This window comes from Opisthocomus hoazin, chromosome 29 (genome assembly GCF_030867145.1).
Source record: "Opisthocomus hoazin isolate bOpiHoa1 chromosome 29, bOpiHoa1.hap1, whole genome shotgun sequence".
NCBI lineage: Eukaryota > Metazoa > Chordata > Aves > Opisthocomiformes > Opisthocomidae > Opisthocomus > Opisthocomus hoazin.
The window spans coordinates 987555-996203 of record NC_134442.1 but is presented as its reverse complement, the minus strand read 5'-3'; the positions used below and the strand labels follow the sequence as shown (position 1 = coordinate 996203).

Here is an 8649-nt window from a genome sequence, read left to right as displayed (position 1 = left end):
GGATCCTCTGTTGCCCAAAAAAACGAAACACTCCAGTGCAGGCCTAGAGCTGTAAGAGGGGTTTGGCCCTAGAAATGAGACTTTGGACTCTCCAAAAAAGAGTTTGGGCCTGAAGCATGGGGCGTTGGGATGTGAAAATAAGGCTTTGGAAATGAAAATGAGATGCTGAACCCTCAAATCAGGACTTTTGCCCTCACATGATGTTTTGGTGCCAAAAGCTAGGGCTCTGTATGCTAAAAACTGGTCTTTGGAGCCTCCAAATGAGGCTTCGGTCATTAAACAAGTGAGGCTTTGTACCCAAAATGAGCAGTTTGGATGCTAAAATGAGGCTTTGGACCCTCCAGCTTGCCGACTGGATCCTCTAAATTAGGCTATGGATCCAGATAATGAGGCTTTGGTGCCATGAAAGGAGACTTTAGACCCTACAAATAAGGCTTTGGACTCTAAAAATGAGCCCTTTGACACTCAAATCAGACTTTGGGCCTTCAAGAGAATGCTTTGGTCCCTTAATAAGAGACTGTGAATTGTAAAAGCGAAGCTTGCAACTTATCAATGAGGGTTTGACCCTGCAAAGGAGGGTTTGGACACTAAAAAAAGGCTTTGGGCCCTCCAGATGGTGCTATCACCATCGACCTCTTGTAGGACAGAAAGAGGTCTTGTGAGGCAGCAGTTTCGTCCCACTGTGCAGGCTTTGAGCCAGCCCTGGGGACTCAGCTGACCAGCAGGTTGTCACTGGAGGACACTGGGGCTGCAAGGGTACGCATTTCCCAGCCATCACTTAGCTGCAGGGAGATCTGCTTTGACGGCCCCAGGCCAGAAGGACACGCACTGCACAGGCGGGTATTCACAGAGGCGTCTCTTGGACTTGCCAGGGCAGGAATCACCTAGGGCAGAGGACAACAGCCCAAGAGCAGGGAAGTGCTGGCCTGTTCTTCAAGCCAAGGCGGCAATTTCACCTGCAGGGGCTCTCCTGAGCAGCGGCACAAGTGCCAGCTGGCTGAAAGCATGCACAGCTCGCTCAAGGGCTGGGCTGAGTGCTTCGTGCCCCACTAACGCAGGGCAAAAACAAAGCATGCTCTCCTCGCCTGAACGAACGGCTGCAGAGCTGTCACTCCCTGGGTCCAGGCGGGATCTCCACGTGTGCCCTGGGACACCCACGGGTGCGTACGCTGGAGCCGCACACTTCCCATGCCTGGTGACGGAGGGCTCCACGCACGCCGGAGGAGCTGGAGAGCAGCAAGGCAGACGCTCAGTGCCCTCAGCACCAGGGCCGAGCCCTGCTCTCGCAGCAGGACGGGGCAGAGCCATCTCCCCGTTCCCCTGGGCAGCTGTCCCCAGCGCTCCACAGGCAAACTGCCAGGGCGGTGTGTTAGGAGTTGGAAGGGACCTCTGTGGGTCATCGCGTGGGCAGCGGTGTGCAGAGCAACGGCGGGCTGAGGGCAGCCGAGGCGGGAGAGCAGCCTTGCGCTCAGTGGGACCAGGCTGCTCTCTGCTCTGCCACCAAAGCTAAGACTTTGGAAAGTCAAAATGATGCTTTGGATGCTAGAAATATAGCTCTGGAGCCTAAAAAGAGGCTTTCTGCCTCCAAAATGAGAGTTAGGACCCTCAAAATGGAACTGTGGGCCCTAAAAGAAGGTTGTGAGTGATAAAAGACAGGTTTGGATCCCATAAATGAGGGTGTCAGCCATGAAAATGGGGCTCTGGGCACTCAAAAGGATGGGCTAGATGATACAAAGGATGCTTTAGACCCAGAAAAGGAGGGGAATGACTTGGTTCCTCCATGGCCTCCAGAAATGGAGATTTCGTCCCAAATAGAGGGCTCTGGGCACTGCAGTGGAGGCTTTCAGGTGTAAAACTCCAAAGCAGAGTTTAGACCCGCCAAAGAATGGCTTGGGGCTTAAGAATGGAGCACTGGGCCCTGAAAATGGGGCTTTGGAAATTACACTGAGGCATTGAACCCTGAAATTCTGATGGTTTTAAGCCCTGAAGTGATGCTTTGGGTTTGAAAATCAGGGCTTTGTGCTGTTAAAATGGGATTTTAGACCCTCAGAATGAAGCTTGGGACATTAAACAAACAAGACTTTTAACTCTAAAGGAGCAGTTTCGATTCTACATGGAGGCTTTGGCTCCTGAAAAGCAGGCTTTTGAAGCTAAAGTTGAGGGTTGGGTCCACAAATGGAGACTTTGGACCCTATAAACAATGCTTTGGACTCTGAAAAGGAGGCTCTGCACCTTCAAAATGATGCTTTGAGCCCTTAAGATGAGTGTTTGAACCTTAAAAGTTGGGTTTGGAACTTAGAAATGAGGGTTTGTACCCTAAAAAGGAGGCTTTGGGTCCTAAAAAGATGGCATTAAAACCTACAATAAAAGTTTGGACACTAAAGATGAGTCCTGGAGACCAAGCGCTACACCCACACCGTCCCTTGGCAATGACAGACTCACAGCTGAGGATGGTGGCCCTCTTGCAGGGGCAGGCACTGGCGGCAGCAGGCAGAGAGCGGTGCAGAGGAGGTGCAGGTGGCCTCGCTGTCGCAGCCCTCGTGGAGGCAATGGCAGGTCTGGCCCCGTCTCAGCAGGGCGGGCAGCGTCAGGAAGGAGATGATGTGCAGGAGCTGTGGGGATGGGGGAGAGCATCAGCCCTGGGACCTCCCTGCTTCGGGGGGCAGACCCCAGTCCCACATCCCCCCCGTCCTCGCCACCTCAGGGCAGACGCTGGACGGCAGCCACGTCCTGCCCCTCCTCACCACCCTGCAGGCTGCTGCGGGGTCGCTGGGGCTGCGCGGAGGGGATGTGGGGGAGCCGATGGCCCCAGGGCAAGCATCACCCCCACCCAGCCTTGTCCACCCCACCGCCACCCCGGCGGCCTCAGCATCACGGAGACGGGGGGTTCAAGAACACGGGGACAACTGGGGGGTGCAGAGGAGACAGAGAGGAGCAGTGGAAGAGGGGAGGAGGGGCCCTGGGCCTGGTCCAGGGGCTGCTCGGCCTCGGGGCAGGCCCCACAGGAGCCATGGTGAAGCTGGGCCTGGCTGCAATCGGGGCCCGCCTCCTTCCCATGTAGTCTTGGCCGGCAGAGGTCGGGAGGGCTGTCAGTCTCCTCCCCTGAGGTGCTGCTGCCTCTGATTGGCCCCCGAGTGGTCAGGCTGCTGGGTTACAGTGCCTGCCCTTCACCTGAGGGAATGACCTGCCATTGGCTGACAGTGCTGTCACTCTGCCCAGATGCAATGCCCACCCTCCCCTGAGGTGACGCTGCCTCTGATTGGCCCCCTTTGCGTTCAGGCTGCCCTGCTGGGTGCCTGCCCTTCATTTGAAATGTGACCTCTGATTGGCTACCTGGGCTGTCGCTCTGCCATGGTGTGGGGCCCACCCTCCCCTGAGGTGCTGCTCTCCGCTATTGGCTGCCTGAGGGGCCGCTCTCCCCTCCGCCGGTGCCTGCCCTGCTCCCAGGCAATGTGGTGATGAACTCCACAGGGTGGGCTGGGTGCTCGCGGTGACCCTGTGGGCACGGCAGAGCAGGGAGCTTCCGCTGGGGAGGGAGCGGCAGCCATCGCCCCGTCCAACCGCCCGCCCTGCAGGGCTGGCCCGGCCTGACAGCACAGCATGGAGGGCACTGCCCAAAGGGCTCCTGGGCACGGACAGGCCGGGGGCACCGACCGCCTCTCAGGTAGCCTGTCCCAGCGCCCGGCCGCCCTCTCGGTGCAGAAACGGATCCTCGTGCCCAGCTGAACCTGCCCTGACGCAGCTCTGAGCCGTTCCCATGCGTCCTGTCCCTGGACCCCAGCAGCAGAGCTCAGCACCTTCCTCTCACGTCCCCTCCTGGGGAAGCTGTGGAGAGCGGTGAAGTGGGACAGGGAAATCCGCGGCTGTGGGCAAGAACAGACAGGTTGGGGCCCCCACAATGAGGATTTTGGCCCTGAAAATGAGGCTTTGCAGGTGAGGACTCTGGACTGAGGCACAGGGAACCTTCCCCCGGCTCAGGGCAAGGCTGCGCCAGCCCAGAGCACACAGGAGGTGGCCGCCTCTGCACCGTGGCACGAGTGGCGACTCGCCGGCTTGGCAGGGCGCGGGGCCTTTCCATGCCCGGGGGTGTCTGGGGAGGGGACAGGCTGCCTAAAGCGTCTCCCCTCCTCCTCCCCTCGGGGTCTCTGTGCTCCAGCGGGGCAGCTGGGGCTCTGCTGTAAGGACACCCGGGGTCAGCGTGCGCTGTGCTGCCTTGGGCTGCTGGGAAGGGATGGCATTGGGATGCTCCCCGGGCATCCCTGCTTCCCCCGGGGGCTGCCATTTCCCATTTTCCCACCCAGCTGCCAGGCAGCCATGCTGGTGTCGGAGGGGCAGGCTCTGCTCCAGGCCCCGGCTGAGGTCAGGCTGACACTGCCCTACCAAAGCCCTCCTGCTACACAGCTGTGGGATTCTGGGAGAAGGTGAGCACACAGGGTGTGTGCAAAGCAGTAACATTTGAGCACCTGCTTCTTGTCAGCATCCACACCTTCCCGAGCTCACACTCCTTCTCTCTCCTCCTCTGGTGATATTTCCACATTTCTTCTCTCAGTCTAGGTTTCTCCTGGAGCAGAGAGGTTGTACAATATGTTGGAAATACCTGTGGTCGCGCCACCCCTACACAAAGAAAAACTTTTTCTTCACGATTCAGGAGCTTAGCCCAGACGTATCAAGCACATTACCCAGGACTAGGAGCCAGGAGATTCCAGAAGCTGAGTTTCAGCTCTGGAGAAGAGTTGTTTTGTGATCTGGGATGACCCCACCTTCCTCCATCACTTTCTCTGTTGGCCAAATGCGCAGTGAAACGCCGGCCTGCCTGAGGTGAAGCTGAAGGACTTGTTTCTCTTGGTAAGGGCTTGGGCTGGCAGAAGTCACTCTGTGCCTGCCAAACAAGTCCCTTTTGGGAACTCACCTCTTGCAGTCGTGGAACCCCAGCCACTGATGTAACAGCTTCTCAGCTGCGACACTCTCAGCCAGGCGTCGGGCACACAAGCAAGCTGCACGTAGTAGCCGCACTGGACAGGCTGGTCCAATTCCAGCAAGGCAATGTCGTTCCTCTGCGTGATGTTGTCCCCAGAATGACCCCAGCTCTTCCTTCAGATATTGCTGAAGTCTGGTCACCTCTCACACCATTCCCCCTTAACTTCTGGTGACGTCTGGCTTTTCCTCATGGCACTGTAACTCCTGCCAGCTTTCTTTCATCTTTCCAATTAGCAGATGCTTCAACCAGGTCCTAATCATCATCCCCAGAGTTGTCTGCACGCCACATCATTATTTTGCGTCCTCTTTCTAACCTCAATGTGCCAGTCTTCTTCATGCCATGGTGGCTCTGAGCACGCTCCTGTCTGACCAGGCATGGTGTCAGCCCTGCTGAGCGACTCTTGCCCTTTGTGCCCTCCTTGACTGCCTGCAGCCTCATTTTGCCGGGCATGGAAATGCTTGCCTTGCGCACGAGAGTGAATTGGACTCAGGCACGGTTAACTGTGAAACCTGGCAACTTTATTCCAAGAACTAAGTCAGCTTCAGCATTTGTGTGCACGGGGAGGAGAGCGGGCAGCACAGAGCAGGCCTTTGATGCTGAGGCTGCCTTTGGAGCAGCAGGCATTGCCCCAGAAGGAAATCATCATGGTCCAGTGCAGCCTGCGCTGGTTCCTGTTGATCCTGCTCCTCAAGCCTTTTTTCCCCTGAGGAACTGCAGGAGCTCCTTCAGCCGAGTAAAGAATTCCACCAGCTTCTGGCGTGGAAATGGACAGGAGCTAATACTGCCCGACTGTGTTGGTGCTGGTGTTGGCCTTGGCCTCTGAGAGGGGCTTGAGGTGGAGAGAAAATGACTCCATGGCTGTGCTGTTGGACTATCTCTTCTTGCTGAGCGCAGTCCCATCTGTAGCAGGATCCAGTCGTAGAAGTGCTGCGTGGAGGTGTAGACTCCAGGCTGGTTTGGTCTGGCACAGCCTCTCCCCCAGCTGGTCACTCCAACAAGCCAGAAGTAGTCGTAGGTGTTATCTTTGCAGACCAGAGGACCACCGCTGTCACCCTGCAGCGGAGGAGAGAGGGTTAAGGTGGTGTTGGGTGGCCCCGGTCAGCACTCTGGCTGGCTCCTTCTCTCCCGCAGCAGCTGCCAGAGCTGTCCTGACTGCACACAAAGGCTCTGCTCAGGTGCTGGAGCCTACAGAAGCTTGTCTGGCAGGGGGTGGTGGGCCAGTCAGGCAGGGCTCTCTCTCTGTCCTCTTTGCACAGTGATCCTGGATGTGTGGAAGGGGGATGTTGCAGGACTGGGCTCTGGAGCTGTGGGCTGCCAAGAGCACTAGATGGGCTTTGTGGGCAGAGAGCCAGGCCTCTGGGACAAGGGCGGCACTGGGCAAGGACCTGCATCTGGGCAAGGGGAGGTGAACCCCAAGAGTGGAGGGGACCCAGCAGTGGCAGGCTGACTTGCCAGGCAAAGCACGCGCTGGGGCAGGTTTGGGCGGTTGCCACAGGGCTGCCTGTGCTGTTGGGGGTGGACTTGTAGCACGCTCCTACCTGGCAGGTGTCGATGCCGCCCTGCGGATAGCCAGCACACAAGTTGTGGCTGTGGATGGCCCCTCCGTACCAGCGGCTGCTGTTGCAGAGCTTGATATCGATGAGGCGGACCTTGGCCTCCTGCAGGACATAACTTGGTCCCCCAGCTGTCAGCACAGAAAGGAGTTAACAGCCGGCAGCTCGCTGCCAGTTCTCCTCTCCTCCCCCCCCCCCCGGCTTCTGGCTGAAGCCCTGCCCTAGGGCTGGGCTTTGCGTCTCCAGAGGCACTGTGCCGCTGCTGTCTCCCTTCTGTCTTGCTTGGGGTAATTGGCCAGGCCCACCTCTCCATCGGCATGTATCCCGCAGCCCGACTCTGGCTTTCGCCTCTGCTGTCAGGAAGCCCACCCCGCCTCCCCAGTGTGCCCAGCCTGCGCTCAGGACACCACTCCCTTTTGGGAACTCACCTCTTGCAGTCACGGAACCCCAGCCACTGACGTAGCAGCTTCTCAGCTGCGACACTCTCAGCCAGGCGTCGGGCACACAGGCAAGCTGCACGTAGTAGCCGCACAGGACAGGCTGGTCCAATTCCAGCAAGGCAATGTCGTTCCTCTGCGTGATGTTGTAGTAGTGCTCGTGAACCAGTAGCCGCTTAATTGTGCGCACTTGGGTCTCAGGGCCCAGCTGAGTCAAGTGGCTGGCCCCGATCACCACGTGCCACATGGTGATGTGCCTGCAAGGCAGGTGGAGAGAGGGGTCAGAGGGAGCGCAGCCACGTGCTGCAAGCAGCCCAGCAGTTGCCTGCCTTCTGCTGCACAGGGCAGAGAGGAAGGCAGCGCTACGGAGGGTGCGACTGCCCTAGCACGCCTTGGGCACAAGGAGTGTCGGGCGGGAGGCTGCTAGGAAGCCGTGGCGTGAGCCCAGCCCTCTCGCGAGCAGTCTCTCAGCTGGGCTTGGCAGTGCCCAGGCACTGGGCGTGCTGCAGGGAAGCGGGATGGCGCTAGCACGTGCTGCTGTGGAGCGGGCACGTGCTAGTGCTGTGGGGCTGTTCCCTGGTCCTCCTTACCCGGGCGTGATGAAGCAGTGGGCTGCTGTCAGCACCCACTGTGGGCTGATGAGCGACCCTCCGCAGACATGCGCTATGCCTCCTATGATGGGCTTCTGGATGCTGACGATCCAGGGCCAGGCCCCTAGCTGGGCATCGGTGCCACCCACGACGCGTGACATGCCGTAGTAAGAATCCATGGGCCGGTGCCCGCAGGTCCCTCTGTAAGCAGAAACTGATGAATGTCCTGCTCGGTGGCTTGCTGCTGTTGAGGCTGCAGGTCAGCCCCCTTCCCCCCCACCAGGCGCTGCATGGACAGCAGGGCCGCGGAACCCTGTGGGGCATGCGTCCATCTACCCCTGTTTGTGCTTGAGCCCCGTAGGCGAGTTGTGCCAGCGGCCTGGCTGCTGGCAAGGAACTGAGGCTCCCACATGGCGTTTGGGAAGCTTTGGTGTGGCCAGGGGGAAAAGCGAGCACCCGCCAGTGAAGCCCACAAGGGCTGCCCCAGCTCCCTCCCAGAGCCTCGGGCCACTTACCCACAGTTGTCCCACATGCCGTACGCCGGCCAGCACACGGCCAGCAGGACCAGGACGGGGAGAAAATTCATGGCTGCCAGCGGCACGTGGCAGCTGCAAGAAGCGAGAGCTGGTGGCCAGCAGTGCAGCAGCCGACGTAGTGCCTGCAGCAGTCCCGCTGCCCAGGGAACCCTTGGCCCCGTGGCTGATGTCACAGAGTGGCTGGTTCCGGGTGCTGGGCACGGTGGATTCTAGGGGGGGGCGGGCAACATGGAGGGTTCCGAGCAGGAGGGGAGGCAGAAGCTGGGCTCGGACACCCCCAGCAGACCCCCGCTGAATGCTCTGCTTGCGGGACGAGGCTCTGCAGACCTCGTGGCAGGCAGCAGCGCCTGCCTCCCAGTGCTGCCTGCTAACAGCTAGCCGGGAAAACCAAGTGTGGCACCATAGCCTCTTTGGGAAGTTCACTGCCACCCCGCTCTGCGCAGCCGCTTGCCACCAGGTCCTTCCCAAAGAAACTGACACCGCAGAACGGAACTACTACAGGCAGTAGGCACCTGGTTGGGGGCTGAAGAGCCAATCTGCTTACAGCCGCGGCAG

At 59.1% G+C, this 8649-nt stretch overlaps 1 protein-coding gene across 1 annotated transcript; it reads right to left on the bottom strand.

Moving 5' to 3' along the window:
- Positions 1-5665: 5665 nt before the first annotated feature.
- Positions 5666-7737, bottom strand: LOC142364753 (acrosin-like). The gene is made up of 4 exons (XM_075444880.1): positions 7559-7737; positions 6982-7225; positions 6517-6639; positions 5666-6031 (listed from the first exon to the last, which is right to left on the bottom strand). Exons 1-4 carry the CDS (start codon positions 7735-7737, stop codon positions 5666-5668), a joined length of 912 nt encoding a protein of 303 aa, XP_075300995.1.
- Positions 7738-8649: the final 912 nt, after the last annotated feature.

Excerpts from the sequence above, each read along its gene's own strand:
- LOC142364753 (XM_075444880.1), bottom strand. The coding sequence starts at position 7,737 with ATGGATTCTTACTACGGCATGTCACGCGTCGTGGGTGGCACCGATGCC. Across the intron at positions 7,226-7,558 it reads CACTGCTTCATCACGCCCGG|GCACATCACCATGTGGCACG; the intron begins GTAAGGAGGACC and ends CCTGCCTTGCAG. Across the intron at positions 6,032-6,516 it reads GCGGCATCGACACCTGCCAG|GGTGACAGCGGTGGTCCTCT; the intron begins GTAGGAGCGTGC and ends CCTCCGCTGCAG.